This window comes from Lytechinus pictus, chromosome 11 (assembly GCF_037042905.1).
Source record: "Lytechinus pictus isolate F3 Inbred chromosome 11, Lp3.0, whole genome shotgun sequence".
Lineage (NCBI taxonomy): Eukaryota > Metazoa > Echinodermata > Echinoidea > Temnopleuroida > Toxopneustidae > Lytechinus > Lytechinus pictus.
This window is the reverse complement of record NC_087255.1, coordinates 8338837-8353615: the sequence shown is the minus strand read 5'-3', so window position 1 is coordinate 8353615 and position 14779 is coordinate 8338837. Positions and strand designations below refer to the sequence as shown.

At 36.4% G+C, this 14779-nt stretch overlaps 1 protein-coding gene across 1 annotated transcript; it reads right to left on the bottom strand.

Annotated features, from left to right (window-relative positions):
- Positions 1–525: 525 nt before the first annotated feature.
- Positions 526–10156, bottom strand: LOC129271449 (multiple PDZ domain protein-like). The gene is made up of 4 exons (XM_054908800.2): positions 9731–10156; positions 5124–5395; positions 4287–4430; positions 526–2874 (listed from the first exon to the last, which is right to left on the bottom strand). The coding sequence occupies exons 1-4, from the start codon at positions 9744–9746 to the stop codon at positions 2722–2724; spliced, it is 585 nt and encodes a 194-aa protein (XP_054764775.2). The 5' UTR covers positions 9747–10156; the 3' UTR covers positions 526–2721.
- Between the last annotated feature and the right edge of the window lie 4623 nt (positions 10157–14779).

The following is a 14779-nucleotide window of genomic DNA, read 5'->3' as shown; positions in this document are numbered from 1 at the left end:
GGTATAATTTGTCTAGTTTTATATTAGAGGAGATTCGGGCGAAACCGTCGATGACCCCCCCCCCCCCCCCCCCGATTATGGCCAATGGCATGTACATTTTAAAAAAATATTGGGTAATTTTTTTACCACCACGAGGGTAATTGTGTGTCCAACCAATTTGGGGCAGTATTTTACCCAATGCAGGAAGCATATTGTCCAGTAAGGTTAAAGGATAAGCAGTAATTACTTTAGAATGGGCAAAATTTTCATCACACTGAATAAATGAAAATGCCCAAAAAGAAATGTCCAATGTTGATTGGACACATAATTACCCTCATGGAGCATTTTTACCCTATAATTTTTAGAGTGTAGGATTTGTCAAAGTGGAGGAAGGGAATCAGATATTTTCTGTGACTCGGCGCGGTAGATCTCACGCATATTAATCAGAAACTAAATTTACAGAATCAGCAATGCATTTGGTAGCAAGAACATCGATACGACAGTTACGGAAATGAATTCTCAAGAAAAATCACAGACTGACAGACATTCTGATTGAATGAATTTCCTCTTTATTATATTGGTAACATTGAGATTACTATTCTGATAAATATCATTATCCCTTTACTAGTAATACGGACAACTGTACATTTAATGAGATCAATACAGAGTAACACATATTTGAAAACATCTCAGATTTACGAAAAATATATACGAATATAAAATTATATCATTAGCATAAAATATTCCTTTAAACATGTTAAAATCGATGATCATAGTAACCTGCGTCCTGCACAGATAATCAATTGATTTTCCTTATAAATTCTCAGGATATTTGCCTTTGTTGAATCATTTTACACTCTTTCAAGCATTATATTACATAAATATTTGAATTATGTACTTGTATTTGTACTAGAACAGATGTTCTTATCAATTATATTCAAATATATCGACGAAACGACAATGTTGCATTGATTTTCTTCAATAATTGTGATAATGCATCAAACATAACACAATCGTCAATTTGTAATATGACAAACAAATTACCTCTTATACTTTTCTGGGGTTTTTCTTACAAAATAAAACGTTTAAGTCCTATTCATCTTCGTTGAATATATAGCAATATAAGAGTAAACACAATTTTCTTTTTTTTCTGCGAATTTTTTTTCCTATACACTATGATAAAATAAATCGGTTTACGGGCATTGATACAATAATCATTAATTTATGCATTATGCTTTGCAAGTACTAATAGCTGCTTGGGCAGAGTACTGAGGTGATATGCCAGGCACGCCGACAATTCAATTCAAAATTATGTGAAGAAAAAATATAGTATAAGGACTGATATTAAGTTTCAGGGTATGTTTTGTATGTTCTTTAATGTGCATGGGGGGGGGGGGGTTTCGCAGGCACTGGCGGATCCAGGGGGGGGGGGCACGGGCCGCCTGCACCACCCCCCCCCTCGAGAGGCACAATTAAAATTTGTAATGTAAAAATGCTGTTAAAACAGAAGTGTGCCCCCCCCCCCCTTGAAAGTGAAGACCTTTTTTGTCCATTTTTTTTCGTGGACGAAATGTCCTTTTAAACTTTTTTTTTTGCTTGTCAAATTTTTCCTAGAGAAAATGTGCCCCGCTCCTGTTCGGAAAATCCTGGATCCGCCTCTGGTCGCAGGAACAAATAAGTGAATAAGATAATGTCCCAGCACCGCATTATAATATTACAAAGGATTCAACATAAATTCAGATTTACACACAGTATATCACGAAATACAGTCCAATGTTCTATCATGTTCCCTCAGACCTTCGCAAATTTAAGAGCTAGCATATTTTATTCAAATATAGTGCAGGATCAATCTCTCCAATTATCGTGTCGAGCAGCAGTCTTATTTTAATCATCAAATGTTCATAGTTAGTATCTAAAATTGCACAAGCCAACGTACCGGTTGCGAGCGAGAGTAAAACATGTAAAATGAGTTGATCCAACCGTTGAACCGCACCTCGTATCGACACCGTAGACAGTCTATAGACCGCGCTCAAATGACCTAATACCAACAATCCTGTCTGATTGGCTGGAAGTTGATTGAGACTACGGACCTCTGCCGTTCAGTTTTGATAATCCAAGTGATGTCCATTAATTTATCCGTCCGGCTTGCAGTTCAACTCCAAAGCTCACAACAATAACAGGGGTGTTGAATAATTTGTTGTGTTGTTAGTCCAACACTCATGTATGTTATCAAAAAGAGTTATTGTAATTTTGCCATTATGGTCACAACAGTGGAAACCTTGATTGTGATTGGCCGCTGAGCCCTGTTACCATGGTAGCTGCCATGACTGCACTGTAAAAACTGCGGTGTTAAAACTGACACCAGTTGGTGTTAATAGACGACCACACCGTGAGGTGTTAAAATCACACCCTAGAGATTAAAAATAACACCAAAGCGTGTAAATGTAACAACCAAAGGTGTTGTAATGACACCTATAGGTGTAAACTAACACCACCAATTCAACACCGGTGTAAAATAACTGGTGTGGTCCTCTATGTACACCGGTTAACACCACAGTTTTTGCTGTGTGCAAGGTTACCGTAGTTGTAAGCCTGTGGGCAACGAACCCCTGCATGCTGTAGCAGACAGTTGTGGAGCTAAACAACCTATTTACAAATTAGAATCAGGTGCGAATGGATCGCGAGCGAAGGCTTATGATGTGCAATGCGTCTTCGTAGAACAAAGTCTATTTAGTGGTGACGTCACTCGAATTCGAGATAGTTCATGATGTTTTCCGGCCCCTCTGTGAGTTCGAGGGTGACTCTTCTTCCCGCTTGTTTGATTACCAGAACCACCTCAGTGTGAGTTTTGCCTTCCATCTCTTTTCCATTAACGCTCACAATCCGATCACCAATCTAAATAGAAAATGAAAGAGAATTGGCAAAGGATGCTATCATAGTAAGCTTAGGTAATCAGGGGGGGGGGCGGCACGAGAAATACACAGGGGGCGACCCCTTTAAATTTTCAAGTACTGAAAAATAAAAGGAGGAGAAAGGTGAACGGAGAAACGGGAAAGAAAAAAGACTATAAAAAATGTATTGGGTCTCATTCAATATGTTCCAACCTTCACTCTTCAAAATTTAAAACCTTTCTTTGTCTAGCAATTAGACACTTTTAACGTTCTTCAAAGAAGCCAAGGGGGGTTTTAAAAAGTCCTTCAAAGCCATTTTGCGTTGCACAATGAATGGACCATGTAAGGTTCTTTGTACAAGTTGGGGGTCTTGGCCTCCCCAAGGGTTGCTTGTAGAACCAAAAACAACTCTAATAGACGGGTTAGAAGCCTTTTTCTGCTTCTTTGAAAAACTTAATATAGGGATTCAAATGCGTGACAAAGACTGGTACTAATCAGAATCTTTTTGTCATATATGACGTTTAAAAAATACATCATCTCTAGATCGTCTTGCCCCCATCCCTGTCAAGAAACACTTTGGCAGCATAGGCATAAGAGATAAACACCGCAGAAGGCAGTCAACATAGCCAACGGACTTTTTGAGTTTGAGAAAACTGGGCATTAGCTGAATGCGTCTTACAGACGGTTCTTAAAATCAGGCTAGTAAATTTCTACTTGGGTCTAAATTGAAGTTTTTCATCCTACATTGTGGTCAGTGTCAGGGTTTTTGAGGACAAATGCAAGCACTCACACACATGTGCCATCTTGGTTTGAGATTTGTTTAAATCAGCTGCTCAGAAAGTGAAACGATCCCTTTGAATAATAAATAATCACTTTATAGTCATAACGGCAGAACAGACATAAAGGAGGAAAACATACATGATGGTAAATCTGTGGTAGATGTTAGAGTAGAACTAGCGAGAGAAAAGTTTATATGAAAACGAAGAATGTGAGAAACAGAAGGAGTATAGATTAGCAACAAATAGGAGGAGAAGAAAAGCAGATGATGGCGATGAAGAAGGAAAGAAGAGGGGCACGAAAAAAAGAAGAAGAAGGAGAAGAAGAAATATAAAAGATAAAGGGGAAAAGGAAAATAAAGGAGTAGAAAGTAGAAAGATAAGAGCCAAATGAACTAGAAGAACAAGGACGATAAATAAGAAAAAAGGAAAAAAAAAGACAAAAAAGAAAGAAAGAAAGAGAGAGAGAGAAAAAAAAAAAAAAAGAAAGAAAGAAAAAGAGTGATAAAGGGAGAGATAAAGGGGAAAAGTTACCCCAAAAAAGGAGAGTAGGGAAAGAAGAAATCATACAAACAGCAAAAAGGTTAAATAAAGGAAAGAAATATCAACATATCAACATAAATAATAATGTATATCTTACCCTAACTTCTCCTGATTCAGCAGCAGGACCTTGGGGGTCAAGACTCGTCACAAAGACGGGCAACTCTCCATACGGACTATCGGCCCCACCGGCTACAGTCAATCCAAAACCTCGAAAGTTCTTTTGTAATGTCACTTTACGGATCTATCAAAGACGGGAAATTATTTCATAATCAATTAATTATGGAATGAAAATGATTTAAATAGCACTCTTAAAATTGATTAGTCAAAGTGAATATCAACACCGCCCGCATCACCATCATGGATATTATTTTCAACGAAAAAAAGCCCGTGTAAATTTCATAAATATTTGAATTAAAAATCTTTTTAAAGAAAACATCGATGGTTTAAACAGTGGCATCAAAATTACATAATGTATGTATATGATTATTACAAATATGCATTATTAATATTATCAAATTATCATGATATTATTAGTGTTGTTTATAATTTTAGGCGGTTTAATCCAACGTTATTAAGTAGTGACGTAAATATAAACTTAAAGCAGATCAGCCAAAATATTTTTTCCAAGGGAAAAGGGGGAAGCGAGGGGAAAGGGGAGGGGGAGAAAGAGAGAGAGAGAGGGAAAGAAAGGGAAACGGAGAAAGGGGAAAGGAAAGGGAAAAGATCAGTGAGATATGATACGATTTCTTTAATGTTAATATTATGTCAAAGTCTATCACGAAAGTAGATTTTCTTTTTAAAATAGTTACAATGTTGCTAGCTTGCTTTGCTCGCTCGCAACTTTTTAGACACATGTTGCCCCATACTCCGTGGTGTGCTCCCTATAAATAGTGCCTCATTTACACTACTGCCATGAAGATAAAACAGTTCTTACACCCGCGGGTACAATATCAGCATAATCGTAGTCGTCTTCGAGTCCAAAGAGGTGTTGTGACCGTCCAGCATTATACGATGCCGCACTGCTGTCGGTGACCACGGAGAACGAGTCCTCCATGATCTCGCCTTGGCCCACCGATGAGACATCGAGGCTCGTCGTGTCCGAGTTCGTCGAGTACGGAGGCGGGGGTGAGTTGCCCGATGATGATGATGTTGATGGGGTTATGACGGTGAAGTCTCGAAGCTCAAATGAGGCGTAGCTGTTGCTATCTGTTAGAACCGGGGAAATCATAGATCGATTGATTACAATTTCGATTGAGTATATACCCTTTAAAAAGTTATTTTAAAAGTCTGCTTTATGATGGAACACCGGAAGCATAATTTTGTTTCAACAACCAAGCAAGTTCACACGACAAATTGATTTTATGACAAGAAAATATCTTACTAAAATTTCTTAACACATGGTTGCATAAAAACACAAGTATTTCCAAGTTTTCCTTGTGTTCATAGTAATTCATGATGTGTCCGATATGCAAATGAGGGATTTGATGCAAGATTTAAATAATGAAGATGCATTGATAACCTCTTTTCTACGCCTCCCCCTCCTCCTTCTCCCCCCCCCCCCTCACTCTCCTTTTCTCTCTTCATTCTATAGGCCCATTTATTCTCTTTGAAATTTCATGGAACAACAATTTATTGACATTTAACGAAATGTGTGCATGAATGTCACGTAAAATTTCTAGTAATTTTTACAATATCTTTACATTTAGTAAAGGAGTAATTTATTTCATCTGAGTTTCGAAAAGTCCAAATTATCAAGGCTGCTTTAAAAATATACCAAGCTATATCTCATCTTATTATACAAACTACAAAGAAAGTGAGTGCAATTATTTTCATGGTAGGCATAAAGTATAGTAAAAATCGTCTTCCTATCCATTTTGATCTTCATTTGTTCAGTTTGAATAAAAAATAAATATGTAATATTATCAGCACAGTGATACGATCATAATGTTCATAATGTGTTACATTCTTTCTCATTAAAGAATATACATGTAGAAGGGTCGTGCTCAGACGTAGAAAATTGTTACAAAACGTTTCTTCTTCACAAACTGTCGAATTCTTTATCAATATACTGATAACATGAAATAAAATGGCTCCTATACTCCTGAAATATGCCTGTTGTATTGTGTGGGAGTTCTCTCTTTTGAAAGAATGCAATATGATTGTCATGATGATAAGCATGTATTATAACCATCTTGAACAATTCGTTCATCAATCCAATTCACCTGACAGACCAAACCCGGGAACAATACAACCTTATTTGGTAAAAATAAAGCGGAAGAACGTCATATAAGCACTCAAGTTAATAAATCGGTGACCTGTTATTGACAATGAAGCATAAGAATGTAATGAGATCCAGCGAGGTTCAAGGTAAAAGTCACGGATGGCAAACTCCTGTGAATGAGAGCCAGGAGGGTTGGGTATGTGCTTTGATCATGAGCAATCAAACAGAAACTTTGTTGATTGGTATCCTTCTGATTGCGAGGGGGCGACAGATATTCTTACACTCTTAAAACAAATCAGTCAAAGTCAAATTGACTACACTCTTAAAACAAATCAGTCAAATTGACTCGACCAGGAGTCAGCTGGGTGCAACTGACATGATAATCACTGATAGTCACATTTCTGACATATATATTCTAGTCACTGACAGAAATAACGCTATTCTAGTAAAATGCCACTAGAAAATAGTTAAATATGACTAGAATAACAGTTGCACCCAGCTGACCCTATTAACTAGTCATTTTGACTATCTTTTTTTAGAGAGTAGACCAGTAGTCAGCTGGGTGCAACTGATATGTCTAGGTCACATTTCTGACATGTATTCTAATAAAGAATAACTCTGTTCTAATCAAATACGACTACAAAATAGTCAAATATGACTAGAATAACAGTTGCACCCAGCTGACCCTATTAACTAGTCATTTTTACTAATTTGTTTTTGGAGTGTACCCCCTAAACATCTAAGATTGTTAACTTCTGATTGCGATGGGCGAGGGACATTCTAAACCCCCTCCCCATTACCTCCAACTCCTAATTTGCTTTTCAAATTACGGTCTGCCCGTAAAAAATGGCTTGCACCGTCCTTGCCCCCTTAAAAAAAAACCAAATCAGCACCAGATCCAAAAATCCTTGCTCTCTTACTTTTACGACTCTATCTTTTGTCTAGTAAATGCGTTACTTTGGAAATACACACACACACAAAATAAATTATAAAAAAGGGAATGTTATTGTTAGGCGACATATTGGGTAGCATATTTTTGTTGGCTTTTTTAAAAATGAAATCAAATTGAAATTCCTTTTGTCATGTTTGTGAGGGCAAGGATTTGGCCTTAGAAAGCTTATCAAGAGAAACGTAGAGGTGTTCCTAATACGAATTATAATGGGTTGAACAAAATAAGCTTATTATAAAACATGTAAAAGCTGATATTCATAACTACATGAATTCCACAGGTTGATGTAATGGTGATGTTGATGGTTGCAATGATGACGATGATGATGATTATAATGATGATGACGATGATGAAGAAGAAGAAGAAGACGATGGTGATGATGATGATGGTGATGATGATGATGATGGTGATGGTGATGGTGATGATGATGATGACGATGATGAAGAAGAAAAAGAAGACGATGGTGATGACGATGATGATGATGGTGATGATGATGATGATGATGGTGATGGTGATGGTGATGATGATGATGATGATGATGGTGATGATGATATTGATGATGATGATGATGATGATATTTCATTATGCTCTTGCTGCTTCTGTTTTGCATTTGCTGTTGCTGATGTTGTTTAATTTTTGTTGCGTCAAAGAGTAAATTTCTCGAAAGATTTATTTGCGATTCCTTATATTAAATAAATTCTATAATTTAAAGTTAAAGAAAGAAGTATTATGGTGTGATTATAATTACTGGCAGCAAATAATAAAGAAAATAACCATATCCATGTTAACACCCACTAAACGCTGTTCAACAACAAAGTAATTTTTTATCTTTGCAGAGATATTTGTGCTGTCAGAATCAAAGATGGCCTAAAATTGACTTATTTATACCAACAATTATATCATTTATTTCCAAAAGCAACGAAAAGAGCTAACAGTAGGGGACAACATCAGTTTTCCCTTTTCACTCCGCATTTGTTTTCTTCTCTTTTTAATCTGGGTCACCTGTACAATGAGAATATATTTCGAGGTCAGTCGGACAGTTCTAGGTGTTGTGAGAATCAAATATGACCTAAAATCTGACACAATTACACCGATAACTGAACTTATAGGCGACTCAATAGCCGCTTTTTTTTACACGAAAAAAAAATAGGGTCAATGCTTCGTGCAAAATGATATTCTACATGTTCCACTGATTATTCGTTTTGTTTTGCCATATTTATTTCAGCTTTCTTTCAAGTAAGGCCTAGTCCACGCATTTTCTTATTAGACTTCTATTTAAGTTAATTTTCTCTCATTGAAACATAAGTAAGTATGCATGCATAAATTAAACTGGATAATAATCTAAGAAAAGAAGACTAAAAATATATATTTTACCCTCATTATCGTTTGAAAAAAACATAAATAAAATGTAACAAACACATAAGTACATCTTTTCGGTTATTTCCATGAATGCTGAATGCTAAAACTGAAAGCATAATACCTATACAGTCACGCATTTTGTTTTAAAGAAGGGTAGGTTTGAATGTTACGACAAAACAAAGTCATATTCAAAGTTTAAAAGGGACTCTTCTCCTTCTAAATGATTAAGTTCAGTTTTTTAATAGCAATATAGGCCCCATGAATGGTGGGATCCCCTACATCCCCTACATAGCTGTAGTGATTATAATTCATTTATATACTGCATTCCTCTTCAACAAAGAGTTACAGAGCATTTGAACCAGATACATCACAAGACCTGAACTTATATGGTCTCTAGCTCAGAAGGCAGCATTTTCATCAAGTGGTCTTTAGTGAGTATAAACGCTCTTAAAATTGACGTACTGGTCAAAACAAGCAACAAGACCAATGCGATGTTGAATATGACTTGTGTATGACCCCCCCCCCTCCACAAAACACAACAAACAAACACAACAACAACAGCAACAACGTTGCTTTCTAAATCATTGGGTATAATCTATTCTACATGTTGGTTTAAGATTATTTTTACCATTATATTTGATCGGACAATAATATACTCCCTCTGAAAGTTTTAACACCACAGTTTACAAGAGTGATAACAAAATATTGTCCACCATTCCTTGAAACATTCTTACTGCACTATTCTACCAAATGAGAATCCAATTATTGCAATTCCCTTATAAACAAGTCCAGTTAAGGTTAATATCAAATAACCATATATTGCCATGATAGTATTTCTGTAACCCGACGTTACAACAAGTATTTACATACCGATTGCTGTTGGAAATGTGATATCATCAAGACTATCATCTAATCATATGGGCATATGCAGGACAACTATTGTATAATTGCGCCTCTTTCTTGGAGTACAATTCTCTTTTAAATATGATTTTTTTTTATTATTAATACTTACCATCATCCACGCTCATCTTGTTTCACTTTAGCAGACGACGACTTTTTTTTCAAACAGACTGATTTCGACCAGGCCTCCTTTAGTACAGCTCGTCTTAATTCCTCTTATTCTAACTTTTTGCTCGATCAGATCAGACCATTTGCTTAAACCAGCGATAAACTTAGCATGAATAAATTATTACATTTGCTAGCAGATAATGATATTCGTGAGCCTCTCTTTCAATTAGCTTTGCTTGTTTCTCCAAGATATAATTTCGATTTGCAATTTTATTCTATACAGTCGAATGGCTCAGTATACAGTGCAAAGACGACTCGTCGTACCTGTATCGCTATCGGTGAGAATGCGGTTCTACTGTGGTCTTTGTCATTGTTCGTCATATTAAGTTCGATTTTCAGTTGTTTTCTTATTGTTCTCTCCTCAAATAATAATCTTTTAGAAAAGGGGTGTGCTGGGTTGCGCTATTCATGCTAGCCCCCCGTGTGTGTGCAATGCATGACGTGGGAGGAGGTCCCCTCGGTCAAAGGCCGACTGAGGTTCGACAATGCTTTTGAAAGAATTGAAAGTATTATATTTGTACTGATGTTTTGACATTCTGTCTGCGAATTATTAAGGGAGGGGATCAAGACAGATATGATGACGATTAAAAGCAATAGCAGCAAAAGTTACAATCATTGGATAATGATTTTTCATAGCATATTATAGATATGTATGAAAGTGCAAACAGAAAGGAAGGGATCGAAAGAGAATAATCACATTGATGTTGTCAGAAAATGAGAGAATTAGGAAGGGGTGTGTATAGTCGCGAGAAGTGGGGGTGGACATAGGCGGCGGAAGCGGGGGGGACGTGTCCCCCCTAAATTTTAGGTGGGGGACGACCCCCCCCCCTAAATTTGTTGTTGATAACCTTTTTTTTGGGGGGGGGCTTGTCAAAAAAAATTTGTGGTCCCCCCTAAAATCTTTGGCTTCCGCCGCCAATGGGGGTGGAGATAAATGGGAGGGAAGGACGGAGAGAGTGGAGATATGGGTGGATGGAAAAAGATGAAATAAAGAAGGAAAGTGAAAGAGGAGAGAAGAAAAGAGAGAAAGAGGGGAGCGAGAGGGGTTATGAATGAGAGAAGCCATGAGAAAAGGATCGATAGATTCATGTTCCAAACTTAATTGACTTACCCTTCAGAAGGTGAGAAAGATAGGAATGGATAAGAATGTCGGAAAATCTACTCTGGGATTTCCTTTTCTTTGTGATGTGAATATTACAGATTTTATAAATAATGAGCATCTGACTGCAAATTAAACATATTCCTTTACATCCGAAAGATGGCAAATATTTGCTGCAAATACGGCACATAAAAAATATAGTCAGTAGTTGTCTTCCTCCTTTTACAGTCTTTCTCCCCCCCCCCCCCCCTTCCTTCTCTCTCTCCCTCTCTCTCTGTCCTCTCCATCCACTTTACTTCTTTTCCTACTTCCCCTTTTACACGGTCTCTCTCTCCCCCCCCCCTTCCTTCTCTCTCTCCCTCTCTCTCTCTGCCCTCTCCATCCACTTTACTTCTTTTCCTACTTCCCTCTTTTTTCCGCCCAGTTTCAATCCCATCAAAATCATTATTATCCGCTTCTGCTATTCATTTGTCAAATTAATGTGGTAAAATAATTACCATAAACATTTGAATGAAATGAGGGGGCGTTGCATTTTGAATGTTTATATCAGAACCCAAGTAATAATACAAGCGCATAATACAAGAAGTCTTTATGCGTTTCACTTATACATGAATTAAATATCTCACTTATACAATATGGGCATTGAAAAGAATCGATTACAATAGGATTAAATATTCAATAATTATACAGCATGGCATAAAACCATGCAATTTATGGTAAAGCATATCTAACAAAACAATAACTTAAAAGACAAGTCCACCCCAACAAAAAGTTGATTCAAATAAAAAGAAAAAAATCCAACAAGCATATCACTGAAAATTTCATCAAAATCGGATATAAAATAAGAAAGTTATGGCATTTTAAAGTTTTGCTTAATTTCACAAAACAGTTATATTCACATCCTTGTCGGTATGCAAATGAGGAGACTGATGACATCACTCACTCACTATTTCTTTTGTATTTTATTATGTGAAATATGAAATATTCAAATTTTCTCCCTGTTGTCGTGTGAAACAACAATTAATTCCTCCCTGAACATGTGCAATTAGCATGCATTGTTTAATGCTATATGGTTCAATCAAGTTGGTCCTTATTGTCAAATCTGTAAAAAAATGAAATATTGTATAATTCAAACAATAAAAAACAAAAGAAATAGTGAGTGATGGACATCATCGACTGACTCATATCAGTCGTGCATATCACTGTTTTGTGAAAAATAAGCGAAACTTTAAAATGTCATAACTTTATTATTTTATATCCGATTTTGATGAAGTTTTCAGTGTTATGTTTGTTGGATTTTTCTCTTTTTATTCAAATAATTTTTTTGTTGGGGTGGACTTGACCTTTAACAAGTAGTTTTCACTTGATCTGTAAATTTTGTTTTGATATAATATAATATAATACAACATTTTCTTTATATGCCATCAACAATGAGGAGGAACTGTATAAATCTATCATCAATGCTTGTATATTATTTTCCCATATTATTTCATGTTTGAAATCTGCATTTACATATTTTTTATTGTCATGAAAACGAAACGAATATCGAACGTGAACAATTATAATGGATAGTTGTTTTTTTATATGTATTTATGTATATATATACCCAAAAGAACTGGTGCTGCGGTAGAGCCATGAGCGTCTCTGGACGGTGTGTGCGCTCAATAAAAAACAGCGCTATTATTATCATCATTATTATTAGAATTGAATGGAAAATAAGTATTTCATTTCATTAAAATATTCTTTATGTCTAAATTGAATCAAGACCACCAAACCTGCGGGATGAAAAATTGAAAGACATTCCATCATATTCATGTACAATACAACGGTTCCACACAAAAGAACTTCGTCACCGTTCCATAACAATGAGAATACCGTGGCCCCGTGACATAAATCGTAGCTATTGATTAGAGGGCTGATTTTAACTGATCATGTATGATATTCAATGCAATCAATTGTAGAAATCACGCCCATGATCAATTGCTACGCTTTGTGATAAAGGGTCCTAGTTAGCAAATAATATAAATAGGATAGGATTGGCATTGCGCTCGTCTCAAATATTCTGGAACATTTCATTCACAGATGAGCAGTCATTCGTGCACAGGTCTATTGACAATATAAATCACATGACTATTTCTTCTTTTTTTTTTTTCATTGGAATAAAAAAAGAAAATACATTACAGAAAATATTCTGGGCATGGTCCTGGGAAGCGAGGGTGTTGGGGTGGGAGAAATAACAAAGGAAGGAATTCAGGAAAATTAAATAATTCTAGACTCTATAATTAGGTACTAATATTAACACAGGGGATCTTAAGTTAATTTGTTGTGTAAAGTCTGTTGTATGGCTAAATTGATTAAAAAAAAATAATGTTGCATGATACATGTAGTAAGGTTGTTTAAATCAAGGAGTTTTGTTTTAATCATATTTCCGTTTCTCGCATGTCCCTGGCATTGCATTTTACTTGTGTGAGCCCTGGTCACAGGATAGCCATTATTTCACCCTCTTCCTCTCTTCCTTTCTGTCATTTTTAAAACTGATTTGTATTAAATTGTTCATTTTGTTGTACATGTGTGATTTGTCTGTTTCAAAGCAGGATAACACTAAATGATAATTTACATGTAGATATTTCACATAATTATGAAGAACTATAGAAACATCATTATTATTAACATTGGCATCGTGTTCACACACACATATCGTACCATACCTATTATATTACAGTACAAGTAGAAGACAAAAGATTTGACACAATAATAGGTTTTTCTCAATTCAATCATTTTCACTTTATTTCATTGTCAGTTTTCCCATAATATATATAGATATATTCCTGGCCATCTCTCTTAATTCCTCTAAAAGTCCATCCATTCAGTAAAACATCTCATTCACAAAGATTGCAGAATCCTATCCCGTATCCAGCAATCACGTACTATATAACCTTCCAACTCCGTTAATTCAAATTGTCATTCAAATACATACATATATCATAGAGCAAATTACTTTGAAAAATGTCATAAATATGGTAGCGCAAAATACAAGTTTATTTTCATTTCAGGGGTGAATGCATTACTAATGGTTTCCTCTACTTGATCACTTCTTCAAATCTATCACAGGGGAATATTGCATGCAGTATTATCATGCAAGGCATGGCAATTAGAGATCCACAAAACTATTTGTTTAATGGCGCTGTCACAGCGTTCCGTGCAAGCCTTGCGGGTGAGTTGCGGGCAATCACCCGCAACAAAGTTTTCAGCATGTTCAAAACTCTTCTGCGTGCAAATTAGACTTGCGTGCGCTCCAGCCTGCGGGCAACTGCATGTGAGACGCATGTGAGGTACTGTCAATGCGGGCGACCTGCGGGAAGCAAAACTAGTCACCCCGAGCGGCTTGCAAGGATTGATGTGACAGGGCCCAAAGACTTAAAAACTTGTCACACACTATTCACAAAAGCTGTTTGGGCATCAAATTGGGGAGTGTCCTTCTACTAGTATTACTATCTAAATCAATGTTTTTGCACTGAAACATCAACAACATTCCATGGCAAATATACAGATGACACAATCCTGGGATTATTAAAGACGATTTACATTCATATTACGGAAGGGGCTGTGGAACCGGGGTGGGGTGGTGAAGGGGAGGCTTTGTCCCCCCCCCCCCCACACACACACACACACTTTTTTTTCCATAAAAAGTGTACAAAGACATCAAAATTACCATCTGGATGTGATTTTTTTAATGGTCAGCCCCCCCCCATCCACTTTCCCTATAGGGGGGGTGTTTCACAAGATCGTTCATTAAGTTACACACAATTTTACAAACTCCTGCAATTTAGCTAGCAAAACAGGTTACTTCAAATCATTCTTGTAACATGTGTTTTCTTCTTTTTTTCATTGCAT